This window comes from Mastigoproctus giganteus, chromosome 3 (genome assembly GCF_048544385.1).
Source record: "Mastigoproctus giganteus isolate SK-2022 chromosome 3, ASM4854438v1, whole genome shotgun sequence".
In the NCBI taxonomy this organism is placed as follows: domain Eukaryota; kingdom Metazoa; phylum Arthropoda; class Arachnida; order Uropygi; family Thelyphonidae; genus Mastigoproctus; species Mastigoproctus giganteus.
The window spans coordinates 254905969-254931439 of NC_143577.1; the positions used below are offsets into that span (position 1 = coordinate 254905969).

At 39.6% G+C, this 25471-nt stretch overlaps 1 protein-coding gene across 1 annotated transcript in view; it reads right to left on the bottom strand.

Moving 5' to 3' along the window:
* LOC150089075 (uncharacterized) overlaps positions 1 to 25471 on the bottom strand; it is a 64803-nt gene that overhangs the window by 12239 nt on the left and 27093 nt on the right. Inside the window, exons 8-10 of the mRNA XM_090370397.1 lie at positions 7215 to 7328; positions 6861 to 6980; positions 3785 to 4001 (exon numbers count right to left, since the gene is read on the bottom strand). Coding sequence (XP_090226523.1) covers positions 3785 to 4001; positions 6861 to 6980; positions 7215 to 7328 — 451 coding nt within the window. The remainder of the gene's footprint in view (positions 1 to 3784; positions 4002 to 6860; positions 6981 to 7214; positions 7329 to 25471) is intronic.

Consider the following 25471-nt stretch of genomic DNA (forward strand, 5'->3'; position numbering starts at 1 on the left):
CTTTTTAGGCGTGCGGTTGGCCCAGATTTTCTTTTCATGCTATGTTTATATCTTGAAACTGAAGATATCAAATATATCAATGATTTTCGAGGCCAGCACCATCACCAGACAATTCCGATCGTATATGTGTGGGACGCCCTTGGCCGTCTCATTGCACGCCGACAGCTATGCTCGGTCACTTGGTCAGCTAAGGGCTGGTGAAAGAATGGGATTTGTTACCACAGAATCTTATAGACACGCATATACCGAGCATGGTTCATCCTTGTCAGGCTTGTTTAGCCATTGTTGTGATACATCGTATTGATGTCATGTGATCATATTTTTGAGCATCTTGTATCAACTTCTGTAATGTAACCTTTTTGGTGATTCTTAAAAAAACCTCTATAAATGCCCTTATACCTGTCTGAAGTTTCTCGCTATCTCCTGATTTCATCGTTATTCTGTAGGATACCAACTCACAAAATTTTATCCCACCTTCATCGCAAAATGCACGAGTTACACCACACTTTCTACGTGTTCTGTTAATTTTGTCGAATATGTAGTCAATGAACTATTAAGAATTGGTTATAATCCTATACAGTGGAGACTTTTTATTGACTCATCAAAGAGTAGTCTCAAAGGTGTGTTGTTCCAAAGAAATAAATATGGGTTATTTCCATTAGCTCACTCTGTGCATTTGAAAGAAACATATGGCAACTTGAAGAAGTTGTTGACAAATATTAAGTATCAAGAACATGGTTGGTTGGCCTGTGATGACTTTAAAGTGATAGGCATGTTACTTGGACTGCAATGTGGGCTAGGATAGCTGGGCTAGGAGGTCAAGATTTGGCCAAAGAGGCGCAGTTTGGTGTCTGACTAAAGAACATAGTTCATAAACCACTGGTAGACCTCAAAAACTGCCCTTCTTCCACGCATGCATATCAAACTGTGTTTGATGAAACAATTTATGAAAGCTTTTCCTCAGGAAAGTCCCTCTTTTAATTGCCTTTGTACTAAATTCCCATCGATCACAAGAGACGCTGAAATAAGGTATTTTTGTTGGACCTCAAATTTTGAAACTGATGAGGGATCGAGATTTTGAGGGAACTCTGAATATAAGAGAAAAATAGGCATGGATTAACTTCAGTTGTATTACTGAGACTTCTTAGAGAACAACAAGGATCCAGACTACAAGAATTTAGTGAAAATATGTTGAAAACTTTAAGAAGCTAGGCTGCAATATGAGTGTCAAGGTACATAATTACACTCCCACATCGACTACGTCCCAGAAAAACTAGGAAATGTCAGTGAAGAACAGGGTGAGAGGCTTCACTAATCTGGGTGAGAGGTTAGTGAAGTAACACGAACAGGGTGAGAGGTCTTTAATGTCTTCACTAAGACAATAAAGACATGGAGATGAGGTACCAGGGGAGGTGGATTGTCTACATGATGGCTGACTATTGCTGGGAAATAGTCAAACAAACGTGATGGAAACAAACGGAAGTCATTTTTAAAATCAGCAATAGAAATGATTTAGAAACATCTTTTTTGAGACAACATCAGTGCATTTTTTTTCAAAATGCAGAGTAGTGTAATCATGAAAGTAATCGGAATCGGACTAGGAACTTACCGCCTTCTGGATTAATCATGTTTAAGCGATAAGAAAAGGAGGAACATTTCATGAATATCATGAAATACGGTAATGGATCTATATATCTTGTCAAATCTTAAAACACAATACATTAATCTACGTTTTATTTGTTGATAAGAAATACAAAGACTCTTCGTGACATTGAAGGCTAGGGGTTAGATATGGGGCAATAGCTAGAACGCGACCAAAATCTCTAGAAGCAGCATTCCAATCTCACGATCTGAATATATTCAAAAGTAAATCTGAATGTTGCTCTGGCTGAAAAATCGGAATAACTGAAGAAAGAAACCCTACTCACTCGTCCGGGATCAAAGAACCACAGTCCTCAGTGAAGAGGCAAATAAGAATTTGCAATTTGTGAACCAATTTGTTGCGACTACGGGAGAAACAAAAATTTTCGTGTTATTTATTTTTTTCATTATATTTAACGAAAATGGTCTTCTTGTTAGAGAACGAATGACAGCAAAATAAAGTGAAAGGTTGGATAACAGCAGGATAACTTCAAGATAAGAAGTGCAAGGTACTAAATATATTCCTGAGCAAAAATTAAGAAAGTTACACAATTTCAGAAATATCTCATTTCTATCTGCCTAGATTTCGATAAAAACCTACGGACGCATCTTTAAACTAATATATCTGATGAAACTCACGAAAACCAACAAAATATGCATAAAAATAACTCACGAAATCCAAGAAGCATTCCATAAATATAACTCATAAAACTGAACAAGTATTTCATACAAATAACTTATAAACCCCCAAAAAACACAGCGAATATATGTCATAAAAATAATAATTTAACAGTTAAAAAAATCATATAAATTTCGTACCACGATAAGGCGTGTGATTGACTCTCACTAACATGAAAATTGCACAATGAATCGTCATGCTGCCAATAAATGTAACCACAGGGCCGGTAGCAATAATTTCTATTCATACGTTCGCAACCACCATGACCTCCGAGCTCAAAACACCGAATTCAAAAATCATGGGAGTCAGTCAGTCAGTCTGGACTGGAGAGGGCAGAGACATTTTTGGCCATTCTTCTGATTACGGCTGAATTAATCAGTCTTTGGAGAAGATTGCTTGACAAAAATATACGAATTTTATTCCGGAAAATCTGATAAAAATGGCTCTTAAAGTGTGATGGTCTTTCATCCAGCTGGATTAAAATCTCTACGCATATTTCATTTCTATATCATCGAAGTTTTACAGCCGAAGACAGAGAGGAGGAAAGGCGACCATTAATGGAGCTTACACACTATCCTTTTTCTTTTTCCCACCACCACCTTTTCCAATGTTCTTGATGTTATTAGGTCCTATTGCGCAGTATATAGTTTGTAAATTGCGTGTGCTCTGTGATTGATTTGCCGTTTGCTGTACGAAAAACCACTATGCCAGGTGTGGGTCTCTCAATAAGTATATTTTATCATCGCTCGAGACTGATAAATTCAGCCACTTTGTTAAAAAGACCCATAAAAACTTCTCGGCTCATCGATGCGATTCGAACTGAGGTCTTTTCCACCCGGTGTCAGGAGAACGAAGATTCTACCAACTGTAATACCGTTGATGGTCACCGTTGAAATTCACCCAGGATTTGACTCGATAGTGTGTTTTACAATTTTCGCAACTTGCAGACATTCTGTGGTCCTGTTTTGCCTGTCTTCATTATAGAACACGTTCCCAGTTCCCGTAATTCATTTTTTTTTAAATATACTTAATGGGAGACCCACACCTGGCATAGTGCTTGAGTAACTGTTCGTCTAACAGTTCGTCCAAATTGCAACTTAAGATAACCGCACTTCCTTCATGTAGCGTACCGAAATACATCGACTTGCACATGTGGCCAGACCAGTTGTTGGCCACTCCTCTTTCTTGGCAATATTCAACGCATATTTTATTAAATGTTTTGTTTTATTTTTCTCTAAATTTCGCCAGTAATGTGTAAGAAAAGAGAAAATGGGAAAAATAGGACAAAACAATACGTATATTTACATTGTTTTCTTATTAACGATCACTCATCTTCCAGCTTATTGTACATTGAATACTTCTTGAGAATTAAATTTTAAATAAAATTAATAAGGCATGCTAATTGTTATCTTAATTTAGTTATTTTAAAATTTGAAGAAAATATGGGAAGAGTATGGTTATTACTTTGCTAAACCCATCGCTACTTCTACTTCGAGGAATTCACCCAGGACTTCAAATAGAGTTTTGTTGCTGAAGAGATTCTCTTTATTTGCAAGGTACAATGCCACGATAGCTCGAGGCGTTTCGTTTCCCCATCCTCGGCTGAGACGTCGCTGCTGTAACAACTGGTGAATTGCTTTTTGGCGTGCTGCTTTTACCCCAACAACAGAATCCATGTTGGCTGTTAAAAAAAATAAGATAAATTGAAACAATTTCCATATTATTCTGAAAAGTGTGTGTGTGTGTGGAAAGTTGTGGGTTTTAACTATCTTGATCGTAAACTAATATTTGCGATCAAGATAGTCAAAACCATACAACTGTAGAATTTCAGATAAAAGAAAAATGAAAGTGAGGTATATTTTACGCTCCACGCAACAGATGAATTGATTGGATGTCTGCATAGGCAATTTGAGTGTGGAAAGAATGTCATGGAGTTTATATTGGGGACTCTATAACTTATTTAAAAAAGGCTATTGAAAATATATCGCATTTTAGGAAAGATATGGAGCTGCTGGAAAGATTACAGAGAAGGGCAACGAGATTGGTGAGGGGAACAAAGGGTGCACTTACCAAGAATGTCTTCAGTTTTGCAAATTGGAGCGTCTGGAGCGTCTAAGACACTTGTGGGGAGGGGGGGATCTGAATGAGGAGTTTAAGACTTTGAATGGATTGAACAAGTTCCCTGTCAAAGTTCCCTGTTCTGAAGTTTTTAACTTTGACAGGGAACTTGCTCAATCCATTCAAAATGATACGCTAAGAGAAAAAAGAGAAATCATAGGCTAAGAGAAGAAAGAGTGGGGACAAGGAATTTTTCATGTATGTGAATAAGATGAAAAAGAAAGCTAATCAAATCAGAAGCACAAGCGTCTGATTTGATTAGCTTTCTTCTTCACCGGGTGTGGGAAATTATTAGACGACCCATCTCATGTTGCGGATGAATTAAATAGGTACTTTGCATCGGTCTTTATTGAAGAAAGACCCTTCCTGCTTAAAAGAGACTGTGAGAGTTGAGTGAGGCTGAGCCATATGAAATAAGTAATTTCGTAATTACAGATGATTGTTTATTAGAAAAACCTTTGAGCATAAAGGCAAGGCTCCCGGCGTTGATGGCCCTGTAGTTTTGAGGGAGACTGCAGGGTGTGTATTGATTCTTTGAGGTTAATTATGAGGGCATCTTTAGACTCGGGGGAGATTCCTTTGGATTGAAGAATTGCCAGCGTATCGCATACATAAAGGCAGTTCTAAGAGAGAAGTTGGTAACTACAGACCCGTTAGTCTGACTTCAGTGGTTAAAATCTTAGAGGTAATGACAAGGGTGCAATCCAGGGATATTTAGATAGATAGATATGGCATTCTGAAGGACTCACAACATGATTTTATTAAGGGAAAATCATGTTTAACTAACTTAGTAGGCTATTTTGACAGTTACTCATAAGCTGAATGTAGGGAACAATTTCGACATAGTTTTTTGGATTTTATTACCAACTCTTAGCACCTTACAAGGCAAGAGACCCTGCCAAGTCAAGAATAGGTAATACTGCAGTTAAGAGTTGGCAATATTTGATAAGTTGATAAATATGGACTTTTTGAATTTTATCAAAGCATTTGACTCGATCCCTCATGAGAGGTTGGTGTATAAGTTTGAACAGTTTGGGATTACTGGTACGATTCTAAGATGGACTGCTAGGTGTCTGGAGGGCAGAAGGCAGGGGGTTATGAATAATGGAGATTTTTCAGATTGGCGTAACGTCCCTCAATGAAATTGCGTTACGTAATGGACGTTACGTAATGTAACGCAATGTTTACGTAACGTAACGTAACGTTACGTAATGTAGTGAAATGGACGTTACGTAAATGAAATGGAAGAAAGGATAGAAGGCGTGATGTCAAAATTTGTAGATGACATTAAAGATTAGCAGAGTCGTTAATGATCAGTGCCTTTAGGATGACTTGAACAGGTTTCAGGAAAGGTAAAAAAAGTGGCAGCAAGTTTTAATGCAGCAAAATGCAAGGTCTTAGATTCGGCTAAGGGAAACCCCAAAATAAATTATACCCTTGGTGGAGTTGAAATAAAAACAATAGAGGAGGAAAGGGATCTGGGAATTATGACTCTGGCAGATATGAAGTTTTGTAGCCAGGAAAGCCCATATGATATATCCATGATTTATCGAAATCCTGTGTAGATGTGTATCGAAATCATTCTGGAGAAAAGCATTACATATATTTTCATAAACTCATTGGAAAATTCTTTTATTGATGATGCGAATGAAGTCTATCTCCATTGCATCTGATACATCTGGGCACAAGGGCTCTGTCCTTCCACATAGTGTGAAGGACCATTGAGACCAGGATTTGAATCCTGACAAAAACGTGAGGAATTTTTATGTTTTTCTCATCATTGCAGACATCTTTGGTTTGTTGTTGCAAGAATAGCATAATTTTATCTCCCGAAACTTGTGTTTTCATCTAGCAAAACAGAACAACCCACAGTCACAATATATTACGGGCATATGACATTTAGCTCAGGAAATCTGACATTAAAATATTTGTTTAATTTTTTTGTCTTGATAACAACGAAACAGTTTTATATTAATTAACAAAATTAAGGCAGTTTTACCAAATGCGAATATTAATATAAGACTGTTTTGCCACGTGCGGATTTGTTTAGTTTGATTGCAGGTAGCTGCAATCAAACTAAAGGACAAAGTAAACTGTAGGACCCCCCAAGCCAGGCTTGTTTCAGTCAGCTGCAAATTTCCAAGTGGTAACATATGAAAACACAGTTGATGATTCTTGCTTTAAACTCTCTAAAATCTTCCTCTCTCTTACTGAGGATGACACTTGTATGCCAAGTGATTATCTCTTTGATCTTCTCCTCTGCTAATTGTCTACTTCTGAAATTAAATTTAACCCTACAAACTCTATCACATTCATTTAAATCGCTTATATTCCGATAATATTTTTATTAAAAACAACCGGCAATTAAATCAAGGTTAACTTCAATATCTCTTGAAAAACTGACAGACATTTTTGCACTTACTGCAATATTTCTCATCTGAGTTGTCTCCACAGTTATCCACCCCATTGCAAGTGACCTTTCTTGATATACAGTTCTTGTTATCACAGACGAATTTCGGTGGTTCTACATAATATCGATTACCTGAAATATAAAAAGAAGAGCATTTATTTGTGTATGGAGTAGTTGTACTGCAATTAGAAAAATTTTGATTTTTGAAGCAGAGAGAGAGAGAGAGAGAGAGAGAGAGAGAGAGAGAGAGAGAGAGAGAGAGAGTGTTAATAATATCTACACTGCCAATGAATTCTTTTCAAGCATAAAGATTAAAAATTTCTTGAAAAGGGCACGCAGTGAACTACATCACTGAGTAATACTTACAGGAACAGCTTTCATCAGACCCATCCTTGCAGTCATAGCTTCCATCGCAGGCTTTCGTCCTTTCAATGCACTGCCCATTTTTACAACGGAATGTATCGAAGCCTGCTCTACAGCCTGAATAAATAAATAGAAAGAAAGCATGACTGCTTTTGTAAATTGATATATCCTATATATGTGTTAACAATAAAATAAGTGACTGTTTTATGTTAAAATGAAGATAAAATTTACTTGTATTTAAAAGAACTAAAAGGAATCAAGTGAAAGAAACAAAAACACTTTACTGAAGTGAAATGTTTTTGTTTCCTTAAAGAAGGAACCCTACGATGTCCTGTCATTAGTTGTCTGTTGAGGTTGCTGTGGCCACAGGTGAAAAGATTTCCGAGTGCGTTTAGAAAGATCAATTGAAGTGGACGCTACGCAAGGAAGCCAGTGGTTTGCATCTCATTAAACCCAAACGACCGCAGAACTCGTTGAAACTGGTGTGCCATAAACATATGACATGGAGCCCTTGAAAATGGATACAGTTCTGTTCTCTGATGAGTCCCATTTCAGTCTACAAACAGATTCTAGGTATTATTTCATTTGGAGACAGCGAGGAATGCGGTACAATCCCTCCAATGTCAGAGAAAGGGTGGTCACTTACGGCGGAGGCAGGGTTCTTATGTGCCAGCACCCCTCTTCATGCTTTTGATAGGGGCATGATAACTGCGCAGAGGCAGCGAGAACAGATCCTCGAAACTTATGTACCACTTTTTAGGGGTGCGGTTAGCTCAGATTTTCTTTTCCATGCACGACAACGCCACTGCACACAGAGCTGAAGTGGTGGATGGTGGAGGAATATCTTAAAACTGAAGATATCGAACGACTGCCGTGGCCAGCACGATCTTAAGATTTTATATGATTTCCTGCCATAGAATATCATGGACATCGTTATATCGAACATATTTCACTGCTGTCAGGCCTGTTTAGCCGTTGGAGGGGATCATACGCCATTCTGATGTCATGTGGCTGTATGTTCGAGCATCTTGTATCCACTTCTGTAATATGACCTTTTTGGCAATTCTTATAGAACCTCTACAAATATTCCTTATCCCTGTCCGAAGTTTCTCTCTCTCTCCTCATTTCATCATTATTCTATGGTACACGACCATACCAAATTTTGTCCGTTTTATCGCAAGCTGCACCAAGTTATCTGTGTTCTGTTAATTTTGTCGAGGAGTGTAGTACGAACCCTGATAGTCTGCTGACGAGGCCACTAGAGACGGTCGTGTTCAAAGCCGCTAAGTGGATTTTTCTTATTTATTGATTTGAAATTATTGTTTTTCTAAAACTTTTGATTTAAATTTAGTAGTATAGCATTATTTTGTGATTTTCTGATTAATTTGGTGTAATTATTCTTTACTCGGGCCTTGTAATTGCATAAAAGTATCGGTAAAGGTTTCCACGTGTTTCAACTCCGCTAGCGTTCGTAATTTTCCCGCTATTGTGATACGATAGTTGTATGCCGTACTAGATAGCGTTAGTTGAACTTCGTTAGCAGTTAAATTGTACGTTTAAATAAATACATATAACGACTTAGATTACAAACGTAATATAATTAATTATATTTAACATAATTAATAACATAACATAATTAATTATAATTAATTAATAAATTAATAGAATCATGACTCAGACCAGAGCAGCAAAGCAAAAGGTTCAAGCTAATGGAAGTGCTGTGGCTCAGAGCAGAACTGAGGGGGGCAGTTGTCCTCTGACTCACAGCCTTATAAAATGCACTGTTTGCTTGATGTTTGCAGAGCAATCGGGTACGGGACATGATACTGCCAAGGGGGATGTCTTTGTGTGTGCGCGATGCAAGGAGTGTATCGATATCAGGCAACAACTCGGCGTTCTTGTGGGCCTATATGAGAGCTTGAAGGACAGGGTGGATGCCCTCGAAGAAACTAAATTGAGGGCCCATCAAGCTCTCAGCTGCCCACATCAACGCCAGAGCTTGCACTTGGGCATCGCGTGACACAGAGACAACCCCCAAGGCAGAATGCGCTGGTCCCGAAGGAACTAGTAGTTCTTGGTGACTCTATTGTCAGGGAAACGGGAAACATGCTTTGTAAAAAAGATAGGTGGAACAGGACCAGGGTATGTCTGCCAGGGGCAAAGGTTGATGATGTTGTAGAGCGAATATCATCTTTTAAGGGCACAAAAGGTGATATAGTTGTACACGTTGGCACTAATAATATTAAGAGTAGGAGACCGGCAGAATTACTTAACAAGTACAGGTCACTGTTGAACAAAAGCCGAGAATTAGGGTTGAATATGAAAGTGTCTGCAATTCTGCCCAGACACGATAGCAGGGAGTATATGATGAGAGCCCTGTCGATCAATTCGGCCCTGGAAAAATTGAGCAAGGCTCAAGGGGTAGAATTTTTTTCAGCCTGGACTGTACTTGTTAACAGGAGAGATTGCTTCTACAGGGATGGGATACACTTAAATAGAAAGGGAACAAGAATATTTGCTGATGCTATCGAGGCAGTGTTAGGTGGGTCGGAAAACTGCTAGCTTGGGGGGAGACAAAGACCAATAGATTGACAGTAGCCACTGGCAGAGGTGAAAGAGATTCTTGCACTGCTTCTATTAGAATGAGCAGAAGCCTGAAAAACGAGATGCATGGTATTTCAGAGACTGCTGGGAGCCATTGCGGTACAAGTAAACACATGGGTTGTGTTAGGGTAGCTAAGAATAGAAACAGGTGCAGGTATACTTGCGTGTACACCAATGCTAGGAGTTTAGTAAATAAATTTGATGAATTTGAGGTGTTAGTCAAGACATCGAAGGCAGATATTGTTGGGATATCAGAGACGTGGTGTCACACAGATATAAGGGATGCAGAACTGCAATTTGGGGAGTACAACGTCTACAGAAAGGATAGACAGGATAGGAAGGGGGGAGGGGTTATGCTATTAGTTAAGAAACACATAAAAACCAAGGAAGTGAAGCCAGTCGACATCGCCGGACAGTGCAGTGTTGAGTCAGTTTGGTGTGACATAAGCATTGGGAGATCAAAATTGAGAGTAGGAGTGTGCTATAGGCCTAATGACTCTGATGAGTATAATAAGGAACTGTACAGGGAAATAGAGTGGGCCAGTAAATCAGAGATTCTTATAATGGGAGATTTTAATTTCCCAGATATTGACTGGAATTTGGGGGCTGGTCACTCACACACTAGCAGGGCTTTTGGGGATTTATTGGATGATTGTTTTCTACATCAGCATGTTTGGGAGGCAACTAGAGGGAGTAATACTCTTGATTTGATTATCAGCATTGATTCGTCATGCATTAAGAATCTGCAGATAAATGAACCACTAGGTGGCAGTGATCACATTGTGCTGAAGTGGGATTTACTCAAAGAGGTAACTACCATTAGGGGTAAAGGGAAGGGTTATTGCTTCCGTAAAGGCGACTACGATGGACTGAGACAGTATTTAAATTCTATACAGTGGGACCAACTGATGATGTTACCAACAGCAAATTCAAAATGGGAAGCATTCAAAGAACTTATCTTGGAAGCTACTAGGCTTTACATACCAACTAAGAAATATTGTTCAAGGTTTAGGCCAAAATGGATGTCAGATGAACTGATGAGGCATATGGCAGAGAAGAAAAATGCATGGGATACTTACAAATTAACACATGACACAGAAGCCTATGATAGATACAAGTTGATATGCAACAAAGTTACAAAGGAGGTTAGGCAGGCGAGGGCAGATTACGAGAAATCCTTGGCAAGGGATGCAAAGAAAAACAGCAAAGAGTTCTTTACTTATGTAAACTCTAGAAGGAAGGGGATGAGTCAGATTGGTCCACTTGATATTGATGGGTCAACTGTTGATGATCCTGCTCAAGTAGCTAACAAACTAAATGAATATTTTGCATCGACATTCACACATGAGGAGTTATTCAGCAAGGGGAATGCCAGAGGTGTATTCAACTCTAGCAGTAAGCTACAGAATCTTGAAATAACTGGGAGTAAAGTGGAGGAGAAACTGTTGCAGATAAACACAAGAAAGGCTCCCAGGGTGGATGGGATCTATCCAGTTATATTAAAGGAGGCAGCAAAGGAAGTAAGCAAACTCTTAGCCATAATTATGAGAGCTTCTCTGGACTCAGGGGAGGTACCCATGGACTGGAGATCTGCAAATGTGACCCCAATTCACAAAGGAGGATCAAAGGCTGACACAAGTAACTATAGACCTGTGAGCTTAACTTCTGTTCCAGGAAAATTAATGGAGGCACTGGTTAAAGAAACACTGCAGGATCATTTAGACAAGACTTCAGTTATAGCTCAGACACAGCATGGTTTTGTTAAGGGGAAGTCTTGCCTGACCAACTTGATTGGATACTATGATGCAGTCACAAAAGAACTGGATGCAGGGAAAACTTTGATATTATATACTTGGATCTTAGAAAGGCTTTTGATACTGTTGCACATGGAAGACTGCTAAACAAATTGGAGCAGTGTGACATTGGAGGCAAATTGCTGCTATGGATAAAGGGGTGGTTGAGGGGGAGAAGACAAGAGAGTGGTAATCAATGGACACTGCTCATCGTGGACTAATGTTATTAGTGGAGTCCCTCAGGGCTCAGTGTTGGGTCCATTATTGTTTTCTGTATTTATAAATGATATTGATGATGGTATATCAAGCTTAATGTCCAAGTTTGCAGATGATACAAAGGTTGGCAGGGTTGTCAAGGACACTACTGACACTATGCTGCTACAACAGGACCTGGAAAGGTTGAGCAGATGGGCTGAGAGGTGGCAAATGAAGTTTAACATTGACAAATGTAAAGTACTACACATGGGAAACAGCAACCCCAGAGCAACGTATCAACTGTGTGGTACTACACTGACAGTGGTAGAGAATGAAAGGGACTTGGGAGTGGTTGTGCAGGCAGATATGAAGTTCTCTGAGCAGTGCAGACGGGCTGCAAGAGTAGCTCATGGAGTATTGTCAATGATATACAGGAAATTTTCCAGCAGGGATAAGGAGGTGATTATTCCATTGTATAAGGCAATGGTCAGGCCACACCTAGAGTACTGTATACAGGTCTGCAGGCCTCATTTCAAGAAGGATGTAGAGCTGCTGGAACGAGTACAGAGAAGGGCAACAAGATTAGTGAATGGAACAAAGGGGTGCTCTTACGAAGAAAGGCTTAAATTTTGCAAATTACAGTGTCTGGAGACTAGGCACCAGCGAGGTGATCTGATAGAGGTGTATAAAGCCTTGAATGGTTTAAGCATGCTCAATGCTGATCGGATTCTTCCTCTAGCTCAGAAAAATCACCTGAGAGGGCATAAATTCAAATTGAGGAAAGACAGATGTAGGATAGACGTGCGGAAATTTGCCTTTAGCCAGCGGGTGGTTGGTTGGTGGAACAGACTTCCATCCCTTGTGGTGGAGGTTGATAGCCTAAATAAGTTTAAGGCTCAGCTGGACAGGTATTTTGAACGAACAGAGGGGTGAAGTGGCAGTGGTTTTTTTTTTTTTTTTTTTTTGGCTGATGCTGCATAAGCTTGCTTTCTTGCATCAAATGCCTCTACTAATGCTAATGCTAATGCTAATGCTAACCCAGCCGAATAGATCCTAATGAAAAGAGAGAGAAAGGAAGGAAACTAATTCTTAGATGTAAGATTCAAACACTGTAGACAGAGTTTATTAAAGCGAAAGGAAAAGTTTTTAATTTTACAATTTACATTCTAATAACCCAATAATTCCTATCAATTTTAGGAAAAGTTTTTCTTGGGAATACTGGACATAACCATTTATTTTTAGGCCAAAGTAACGCCGTTAAGTGGTAAATCCGCTACTTAGCAGATGGCTTTTGGTGTCATCACTTTTACTCTTGGATCCATTCTCAATATGTATGTAGATTTAACGTCAATCCAAGATGCTCGTCTTCTGCAGTGATAAGTTCGATGATCTCTTTTGCTGCATCATTTGATTACAATTCGAAAGATTCCATCAGCTCCTGCTTCCTTTTTCCCATTGATAATTTCTCTTCCAGTCCATTTTCGTGACCACAAAATCGTCATCAGTCAGTAGCTTAACCAGTTTCAAAAATCGATGCCGCACCGTTTATTCGTTTCATTATCTTTCAGGTAGCAGAAGTCATCCTTATTCCAGACCATTATCGGTTGTAGGTGAAATGGTACTTATGAGTGTGCATTTTTCTTGGCTGTCAAACGATGTCTATCATTGTCTTATGCATATCACATTAAGCTCTACGATTTGCAGTATCCTGCGTATAATGCGCATTACTCATCCAGGCACTCATTAAATTTTCACAAAGGCTTTCGATGAATCTCAGCATATCAAAATGTACAAACTTAAGTTATACTGTCTTTAGAAAGAAAAAGATTCAGCGTTTATCATTTACAATACATTGGAAGAAAGAAATGAACTTGTTTAAAATTGCATATGAATAAAATTAAGTTTCTCAACTGAGATGAACTCGTAATAAACAATTCGGTGTACCTCCAATCGCCAAAGAAGCAATAAAAGAATTTTTACTTACAAGAGGCGTATTCGACAATTAGGACTAATGCTACCACCAGCAACAACTTCATCGTCGGATTTGAACTTCCAAACAGAAGTATTCTTTGAACGACTTGTGCATATCACATTAAGCGCCACATAAAGTGGTTCTTAGCGTCACTGAGCTTTAGATAGCAACGTTTCAAATAAGAGATGAGTAGGTGGGGCTGCTATCTTCAAGTACATTGTTTAAGATGACCTATGACCTGATAAAGTCAGATCTTTTCAAGATTAAGAACAGAAGAAATAATCTTTTCAAGATTATTTCTTCTGTTGATCGAAAAACATTGGCGTTTTTCGATCAACAGAAGAAATAATATTATAGGAGAGTATAAAAAAGAGATATAGAATAGGAAATAAATGGGAGCGCATGTTTCTATGAGTGTACAATATCAAAACGGCCTCCGTAGCCGAGTGGGCAGGAGCGGGAGTGCAGTAGCACACGCTCTTTGTGTAGACCGGGGTTCAAGCCCCTGACTGCTGAATACGGTCGATCTGCCAACCCGCACTGGACCAGCGTGGCAGATTATGGTCCATTTCCCTCAGCATGAATTGTTGAGGAGGCTTCCATCCTGCAGTGGGTTGATAATGGCTGCACTTTACTTTTTTTTTTTTTTTTACAATATCAAATGACGTGACGTGAGAAATTTTTATGAGCTCTTTCACAAAGGGACTGAGTTGGTCTCAACAGAGGAGTCTGTGGTTTCCCCCCAATAAACTCTTGTCCAGGAAACAAAAAATCGATCATAAAATACACTTCATAGCTTTAGTTTCTTTGGCGCTTAGCGTAATGTTCATTTAATGGTAACCACTCAAGTTTCGACGAACTTCTAATAGATTGGCAGATGAGAGGATGCCCAAGAAGGTTCCCGTCGATGACACGAGGAACTTTAATGGGTTTTTTACCCTAAGTGGCTCAGTTGTAGATAGCAAGCTTTTTGCTCCCAGAAACTGGGGTTTTTCGTCCAGCAAAACAGACAAATCGGCCATAGAACACATGCAATTAACAGACACAAGACACACAGCACAGCAGATGAATTTAATTATTCGGGTGGTATAAACATAATAGTTTTTTATGCCCAAGAAAGTGCTTGACACGACGCTGAAGATGGACGGGACTTCCATCTATAGTTAGGAAGACAGCATTAAAAACATTCTCGATACCATCTACCCGGTTGCAGAGGCACCCTTCACGAATCAGCAACGGGAAATTATAAATAAAAATCTACAATATAATACCGATACTATTGAGCCCCACCCCCTTCACTGTTATTGATATGGACCTATAATTTGCATACACAAAATGAAGGAAGGAAAGATACCAGGTGCAGACCTGCTAGAAGTCGATATGCTCAAAAAATTGCTGAGGATTATCCAACCACACTCCTAAGTCACCTTAACAGATGCCTGACGGCAGCCATATTCCCAGCTTCGTGGAAAACTGTCACTCTTAAGATGAATTTTAAAACACTCAGACAGGTCGCCGCAGAATCCATCTTCATATTGCCCAGTCGTCCTGCTGTCCGTGATGGCCAAACTTTTGGAGCTTCTTTTCCTATTCCGTCTAACCTCCTTCTGGAATAACCTTCCTTCATACGTATTTCCTGAAAATTACAGTCTACCGAAGATCAAGTGTAATGTCATCAAATATCTTCTTTTGTCTTTTAAACCTCCAACCCATGCACGGTACTAAGTACTATAGGTTCTAATACCTCTCGTGTTTGGGATTTTCATAAAAAAAAGCTACGAACAGCACGGATTCTACTCAGATGAACAATACGATTTCAAAACAGGCTGCAGCACAGTGGACGCCATCAATAAACTGATCACAAAACAGCTCACTCAGATTTCAAGTACTCGCTCGCCATAGTGGTGGACTTTGCAGGGGCCATCGATCGCTTGTGGTAGCCCAGCGATCTCTGGAGGCTTCGGCATGCCAACATCTTTGTCAACTTTTATTGCATTTTAAAGTCATACTTAACAGACAGGAAAGTGCAACCAACAAAAAATTTCGAACGCTATCAAGATTCATCTACCGCGGCTGTCCGCAGGGCTCTGTTCTTGGCCCGTTCTTCTGGTCCATTGTCATGGATCAGCTCCTTGGATATGGACCTGGGAGTGGGGGCACTGAGCCCTTGGAGTTTGCGGACGACCTTGTCTTACTAGTGCGTGCCAACACCCGTGCGGCCTTGGAAACTATATCTAATGGAGTGCGGAGAGGCACTGATCTGGGTGGATTGAAAGAGATCCACGATGCCATTGTGGAGAAGAGGAGTCCAAGGGATATCTCATATATGAGTGCCCCGCCTATGACACTAGTAGGCTCAAATTGCTCACATCAATCCAAAGAAAACTCGAAACCGAGAGTTCTCGGTGTCTACGGACGAAACCACGTACAAGACACTAACTATATACTCGAAGGAGACCTTTATGCTTAGAAAAATAAAGATCGCCGAACAGAGAACAGCGCTGGATCCGGTGTCTCAAACTCCGAACCGAACGGGAGTGGGATTGTCCTCCTGGCTGGATGACCTCCTGAATGAACATTTTAACCAAACGAGATTGAATACTGCTGGCGCCACTAAGTGCGGGATTGCTGGCTCTCTTGGACCACTCCTTGGAGAGCGGGATTTGATGCTAACCCATAGTGAGTAGAATTATTGCTGGCACCCCTCAGGTTGCGGGATACAGACTCTATCGCCAGATAGCGATCATGCAGGGGAACCTTCCCTCTGTAACTTTAACTCCCCAACCCCATCCCCTACTTCACCTTACTCAAGGCGGGCTTCCTCCTTACCTATCAGTCTAAGTGTCTGCGCGGGTAACACAGTGGTATCGTCACCGTCCTCCCCACACCGGGGGGAAAAGGCTTGGGTTCGAATCCCGTCGATGATGCAAGGAACTTTAATGGGCCTTTTTCACTCCGTGGCTGAGTTAGTCGGTCTCAGGCGTAGATAGCAAGGTTTTTCTCCCCAGTAACTGGGGTTTTTTCGTCCAGCAAAACAGGCAAATCGACCATAGAACACACGCAATTTACAGACACAAATACGGGTTAATGTATTTAATTACGGGCAACCCTAAAATAATAATAATAAATAATAATAATTACCTATCAGTCTGACTTCTCCTTCCCTTTTCAAAACGCAATTTTTTAAAGATATGATTATACCCTATAATCATATCTTACTTTCTCTCTTTTTTTGGTCTCCGTCAGGAAGTTTAGGCGACCTTGGCGGAGGACAGCCAACGTATGATAGGCAGCCTAGCTCACCTCCCCGTGGTGGTGGCGGACAACGTAGCTATCCACTAGGGGCCCTGCGGCCAAGAAGCCAGAGACATAACAACAGAACAAAACACAATACTTCATAAACCAGACATTACACTCTTTCTGCAGTAGTTCTGCATTCCACCACAGAGTACATACGGGGCATATGTGGGAAACCACTGGTGGCGCCTTCCACAAAACACTATGCCACTATGTCTGCGCGTGTAGTAGTACAGTGGTATCGTCACTGTCTTCCCCACAACGGGTGGAAAACGCCCGGATTCGAATCCCATCAATGATGGAGGAACTTTTATGGGGCTTTTTCACTTCGTGGCTGAGTTAGGCGGTCTCAGGAGTAGATAACAAGGATTTTTCCCCAGAAACGGGGGTTTTTCCGTCCAGCAAAACAAACAAATCGACCATAGAACACACGCAATTAATAGACATAAGACACACAGCACAGCAGATGAATTTAATTATTCGGGTGGCCTAATATAATAAAAAAAAAATGCCCGAGAATATGCAGGTTTGTACTTTAGGGGTAGCTTAATTGGTAGTGTAGACGAACATTCCATTAATCCCTCGTCATGTCTGGACACGTCGGAGTCTTTGAGTTCCCCCTTCTGCTGCAGAGGCTACAGAGTTTCAATAGACACCAAATGTGACTTTGGACTCGCTCAACATCGACTTGGACCTATTGGTCGATTGACAAGTCACGAAATGACATCTTGGGCTTTCTTAATGTATAAAAAGGACAGTTGTGCAAGTGCCAGTCCTAGTATGCTGATGTCATTTTATATTATGCTTAATTTGTAGTCTTGTTTTTTATTAAGATTAATTTCCTGTTCAGATATTTTGTCTTTAATGGTTAATTTGTAGCTGAACTTTGTATCTTTGTGATTGGTCACTTGTATAGTGAATGTTTTGTAAGATTCCTCTGGTTATGTGTGCAGGGAATCAAAAATGTACACCAGTTAATTTATTCAACAATTTGATTATTATAATAACAAAATATCAAAATTGAATCAATAAAGTCTAATCCAGGAACAGATACCATGTGAACCATTCCTCCACGCATCTACATTACAGGAATTCGTGGTTCACAGTATAGAGTGATGCAGATCGAGGTTTTTCACAGTTTACAGATAGATTTTACAGTTCAAATTCGTCCCTCTACTGGGTGGGGAGCAGATTGCACGCTTTTGTTAAGGCCCTTCTCCTGTACTTCTCCATTAGCGCTGACACGCGTCCTACGGTCAGTCTCCCTAAAAGTAAGGTTGACATAACTTAAATGGAGAACTTAGAACCTGCCCTATATGTAAAAATGAATTCAAAAGCAGTCCACTAAGACGGACCGCGAAACTCGCAGCAAGTTGTCCAGCAAACAGAAAATGGACCTCAGAACACACACACACAATTTAGCAACGGTACACACAGAGTAATATGGACTTAGTTACTAATGCTCCTAAAACCTAGTTACAACCAATCATGTTATTATACTGTTAAGTCTACTCTGTCGTTAAATATATATATTTTTAAATTTTTAGACGTTAACACAGGCGTTAATTTTTAGACGTTAACATTAAATTAAAAACAAAATAAAATAAAATAAAATTAAATTAAATTAAAAATATAAAACTTTGTTTTATTGAACTTCTGACAGTTATTTCTTTACGCACTAACCCCATTCTAATTCAATACACTTGCCTCATCTCTACACCCCTTTTTCTGCATACTTCAAAGAATCCATTGTTTGACACTCGATTTAAGCACCCAAAATGGCGTTTATCAGATGAGTGTCCAATGGAAAATGACACCCATTTTGTTCATTCTTGAACTTTCGAAACAGGAAAAAGGAGAAGGAGCAAGGTCTTCTTGTGTGCAGTTATGCATTATCAAGAAATATTTGAGAATCTCTGATTCATTTCATTTCTTTAAAATATCATGGTAATATTGCCCAGGCACAGCGTGAGTCAAAATAATGCTTTTCTTATCAACAGCCTTTCACGGACAGTGCCTTCTTATGAAGCTCTCGTGGGTAGCCAGTTGGTATAAGCTCTATTCTCCCCACACCAGACGACCTCAGTTCGAATCCAATCGATGACATGTGCATTTTTTATGAATCTTTTGAATATCGTAGCTGAGTTAGTCATTCTCAGGCGAGGGTACAATGGTTTTTCTCCGGAAACTCGGGTTTTTCTTCCAGAAACAGCTTTTTTTTTTTTTTTTTGATTTGGTAGTTGTTGGCGCATCGGCTTCTGTGGCCATATTGCACCTCCCAAGGTTTTTGCAGTACTTTGATCCAAGCCCGAGGCGGGAATCGAACCCGCGACCTTTGGGTTGCCGGGCAGGTACTTTACCCACTCGGCTAGCCCGGTCGGCTTCCAGAAACAGCAAATCGATCTCAGAAAACACGCAGTTTACAGACATAATATATATACGTCCCAACATGGCCTTAGTGATGCGCCTAAAACCTTACAGCAACAGATCTTTTGAGGCGATGTGATATGCTTCCATTGCGAACTGTGTTGTTTCGATCAAAATCATAGGTGATGCATCCTGGATCAAAATCATCTCCGGTGATTATTCTGCTTAAAATTATATTTGAACGTTGGCAAATGTCAACTTCAATATGCCTTTGTTCAAGAGTAAGCAGTCAGTGAACAAATACATGCTATTCCTAAGTGCTTTTTCAAAACGCATTATGTGCTTCCATGACTAATGTCCTCGGGATCTGCAAGCTTCTCGAGTGTAATTCGTCTTTCTTCAAGGAAAATAGTAGATGCTGTTCTAATAATCCTATCAATCATTGATGTTGATGGATGTCCTGGGACAGAGTGATGTTATATTCTGGTTTTTCCATTTTTGAACTGCATATGCTAACTAAATACAGTGGACAGATTCTCCATAGCTCTTCCCAAAAACAGCACAAACGATTACGTTAGTGTTTTGTTGATTCGGATTTCATGTTGGCTTGCTTGCTCTTCGTTAATTATTTTCCTTTCCCGGGTATGTTGTCCATGTATGAAGTTGATGCTGGTTTTCAGAAATTATTGGAGACTTGTTAAGACACAAAATATGCTATAGATGAATATCGGATGGAGTCAGCTTCAGGGATGGCCAGAAAAGTGCCAGCGATGTTTTCATGATGGAAAATTGTACGGTTCACTTACGGGAATAACAACTCCAAGATAACTCATACATTTGAAATTTGGAACAGTTAAATTGGAACAGTTTGGAACGACTTTTAAATCAAAAGCACTGGAGGAAGAAAGGGATTTGGAGTATTACCATACGGGCAGACATAAAATTGTCTGTGGGAAGACGTATAATATTCATTTCACAGGACAAAACTAAACAAACTGTTTTTACTACGCTTCCACGCCTGAGATTGAAATATTCACGCTTGTAATTCTGAGAGAATTCGAAGTTTTTTCAACCAAACAGATTGGGATTTTATGATCACTTGCAGATTAATCTTTACTATCCACGGCATGATGATGCATGTCATAGAAGATCAAATGACTGCCAATCCGTTAATATCTGGTCTGTAATTCCAGCACATACATATCTTTCTTTTCCGACTCTTCGCTATACCTCATTCGGATCTTTCGAGAGCATTCGAACCCCTACCTCCAATCGGTAGCAACATTGATTCCAAGAAATACGTACGCATGCCCCACTTTCGGAGTATTCTCTTAAAATGTGCTTACATTTTCAACAAACTGGCTTCTCTGCAATCTCGCCTTCCCCTCGAAAGATTTAACATTATTTTCGTTCAAGAAAGCTGGTTTAATTATTGAAGACAGCTCACCCACACATCTATTCTTCTCCACCAATAAGGAAGTATTTGCAATGGTACAGATCAGAGACGTGGAGGAGGTGTCTGCATCGCATTCAAAGACATCTCCCAACCGGCAAGCATACAGCTCAGCGTCTCGCATCACTTGAAGCCACATGTGCAATATTTAAAATCCAAGAACTTAGGATCCAGCCACTGTTGGAAACCAAAATCAAATCAAAATATTGATCTCCCATTTCATAACCTGTACAGTCTCATTCTAACGACTACGACTTTTAAATCTGCATCTGATCATATCATCTAATTTGATGGGGAAACCTTTACCGTTCCCAACAAGTAGACTGACGTAATCAGGAACAAGAATCCAATGGAATTTTCTCATTAAAGAATCCATCCACGTTAATAATTCTGCAAAGACTAAAAGCTACTCGCTGGAAACAAATCATTGAAAATTGTCCTGATGAAACGCTCAACTATTTGGAGAACCTCTTAAAAATACATACGCCTCTCTCTCTCTCTCTCTCTCTCTCTCTCAGGAACAAGAACTGGTTCAACACTGAAACTAAGGCGCTCAGTGCTAAATAAAATGTCATTCTCCTACTTATCCAGAGAAAAGCGCTTTTCATGTGTTTCGTAAGTATGGGATGAAAAACCAGTGTCTCAGGGTGAGAGGAAACTCACCTCCGTCTGAAATCGATTAATTACAGCCCCAATGATGCATGCACTTCATTAATTCACCTATACCTTGCACCTGCCCCCTCTGCTTTCTTCTGACCATCATGAGATCGCTGAAGCATCTTTGTACTTCAGCAACAAATTTCTCTGTCTAGACTCTACAGCGACGAAACGACAAATTCGAAATAGAATACAATATACACTATATTGCCAAAAGCACATGGACCACTCTAAGAACTGGAAGTCATATGACGGGTATGGGTCGCTTTTTTCCAAAATTGAACCATACCTGCCATCCACATATCAAGAACAGGTAAAAAAAACACTTTTTAATGCTTGGTTTGGGTCAAGGCATTGAGCTTAGCTACTTCATCTGGGATTCATCATAGGATGCCATGCACGCAGAAAAGCTGCAATACTTATCAACAGTAGTTGACTTAGTATCAGCCACTGTTGATTTTTATGAATACAGTTTATATGGCTTCTTCAGATTTGATTTTCCATTAAGAAGTAAGTTTTTTAAACCGATTATGGTCTATATTTTTTGATAGCATAAAAATGTTAGCAGCTTCTATAATTATTTCATTCAACGTTTATTATTGGTAGATGTCAGAATTACCAGTTGATTCCATTGAATGTGATCTTGTTACTTCCAAGACTTTTGTTTTCTTTCTGGGAAAATTAAAACCCTTCCGTTTTGTCTCAACAACAGACACTTCTTCGGGAAATCAGTGTGTCTCATCCACTACATTCTAGTAATTTCTTGATTTGACGATCCTTAATGTTGATAGAACTTTAATCATTTATAAAGTGTTGCTTGTTTCAGATGATGTTTCTTTCCACCGAAACCTTCGTCACCATACGCTGGGCTGATTTGGATGAATCCCTTATGTGTACTTCATACAGGTATACTGAAAATGTACTTCCATTATATATTACATTGCATCTACCCACACTGACCAAAAAAATACGAACCTTTATTCATCAAACCGGATCTTTATTTCGAATAACAGCAAATGTTCCACGCGGCTTGGATTCTATAAGGTGTTTTAGTGAGTTTGGCGTAATTATAATCATTCTTCGAGCAAAATATCGAGTAGCTGCAACAAAGTTGAAGGAAGAGAAATTTACTGCCGAAGAGCTCTCTCCAGCATATCTCACACATCTCAATAGGATTGAGATCTGATGGAACCATCCATCAGATCTCAATGGTGGAAATCCTTGTCATGTTCTCCGAACCACACTTACTCGATTCCGGCACGATGCGCTAATGAATTTTCATCCAAAAAAGTGGCCATCACCTTCGGGATAAAAGTGCAGAGTGCATTGAACCTAATACAAAATTCAGGTACTCCCTGGATGACATGCGACCTTCCACCGCTATCAACGGACCAATTCCGTGCTAAAAATATTCCCATACCATGATACCTCCTCAGATGTAGGGTTGTTTAACAAGTCAAGCAGGATTCATCACTTTCTGAGGCTTGCCAAACTTTTCTACCAAATATCAGTGCAAACCAAAGTGTATCATGATTCGTCTGACCGCTTAACTTTCTTTCATTTTTCCACTATCTAATCACGACGTTCTCAGCACCACTGCAAGCGAAGTTTTTTGTTTTTCTCTGAAACAAATGGATTCCGAATAGGCAAGTGACTTCTAATACCCCATTCCTTCAATTCACTTTGCAAGGTACACGTTGATATAGGGCAGTTCTGGGCTTCGTTGAATTGCACACTGGATGTCCTATTTTTCCGTACAATCCTTAGAGTAAGACGGTTTTGCTCTTGAAGTGCCGTTTTTCTGCCACCTCTATGCCTTTGAAATGTGAAAGAACCCCTTGCTTTCCAGCCCCTAAAACCTATGATATCGATGCTTTTTGAGAAACGAGTTGTCTTTCGTTTCTTGAGTCGTGGCTCCTGCTAAATACACCCAAGATAAGACCTTTTTCTAAGTCTGATAGATTACCTTTTTTTCCCAAATTCTGGCTTCAGATCTTGGGTGGAAATTACTTCAGTTTGAATCCTATCAATGACGGAAAGAATTTCTATGGGCCTTTTTCACAACTGGGCTCAGTTAGTCCGTCGCGGTCGAGGGTAGCATTGTTTTTTCTCCCAGAAACTCGGGTTTTTGGTTCAACAAACAGAAAATTGACATCAGAATATACGCAATTTGCAGACAGTATATACGGAGCAATATGACCTTAGTCGATGATGCTCTTAAAGCTCTACTACAATAACTGGCTTCAGATTATTGCAGTCGAATAGCCTGCACAGTCTTTATAATCCACGAAGCAACAGGTCATCACCCCACGTTCCTTTGTATTAAGATGGTCGTCCCATAGCTGTCTTAATACAAAGCTTCATATTTTTTTGACCAGTGTGTGTGTAATGTATCTCTAGCATATGCATACACAGCGTCTGAGTAATCCAAACCAATTTTATCAGATAAGAAGTGAAAAAGTTGAATTCATATCGTAATATCAATCATCCTAGCCTTCCTGAGGGATAGCAAAAATGCGCGTTATCAGTTGTACGTGTTCCAAGGATGTCAGGAATCCGAACGGAATTCAGCCAACAAAGAGATAATAAAACGCGAACTGATAAGAACTGGGTTTCGAAACCAGTCTACCAACGCAAACAACATAAACTTTTTGTTTGGTGTGATGAAAAGCAATTCTGCTAGGCATTATTATGAGAATACCACCACCACTTATCTCAGAGTATCACACTATAAATAAACAGCACCTGCCGAAAGAGAATACTATTTTGTAATGTGGGCTGTAGTCAAGCAACCTGTAATGGAAGCTAGGTGGTGCAATGGTTGATTGGAGTTCGAAATTTGTTGAGTCCTATCTCAGGATTTAAGTACATGTACAGTGTAATTCAGGTTATCCAAAATTTCACTTAACCATAGTTATGTGGGGAGTGTGCTTCATATAGTAACCTGTCCAGTAAGTGATGGGTGTTGATGTTTGTAGCATGCATCTGACAAGATAAACCAAAAGGAGAAGTCACATGATTTGTCTCATAGAATAACCAAAACCATGTTGGGCAGCCTGAGAAATACACCGTGTATCGATAATGGATAGCAAAGTCTAATATTCATGAAATGGCTAGGTATGGGCGAATCTGCACGCTGCAGGAGAAACTCTAGCAGTTTCTTGAAGACAAGGCTTTGCAAGGTAAAAATATAATAGTAAGAAACGCAACGATTAAAATATTTATTCATACTAGCTGTATGTTTTTATTCATTTATTTTCTACTATTTTTATTATTTTTTACCTTTCAAAACTCCATTTTTAAATTTCAAATAGTTATAGCTCCGTAAATATAGAATTACAGTAGTGTTCCTTTTTTTGCAGGAGTTCCTTGCAGAAAAGTAACCAATTGAACTGTTGACGTACGACGTCTTGGTCTGGCCCTCACCCGAAGTTCCACTTCATGCTGTAAGTGTTCTGTGGGATTTAAATTGAAATTTCGCACCACCCATTGCGAATTATGTACATTAATCTCAATGAACCATGCTCGAACAGCACCAGCTTTTTAGCAAAGGGTACCCTGCTGCGAAAAACAATTACCACCTTCTCCATACCAATGGAAAAGAACCGATTCGAATTCCCCCAATAAAATGATGAACTTTTATGGAATTTGTTTCACAATGTGGCTGAGTTAAGTGGTAGCGAGAATGGGTCAAGTCTGGAATGGGTCAATGGGAATGGTCTCAAGCGAGAATGGGTCAATGAGGCATGTCTTATTGTCCTTGAAAAACGGATTTTTTTTTCACAAAAAAAGGCAACTCCATTACAGAATATACGCCATTTACAGACATAAAATAACGATATTATGTATACCTGATAACTTAGTTTCTTCAGCGCTTAACACATACATACCACACATATACACGCATGTACGCACTCCTCTT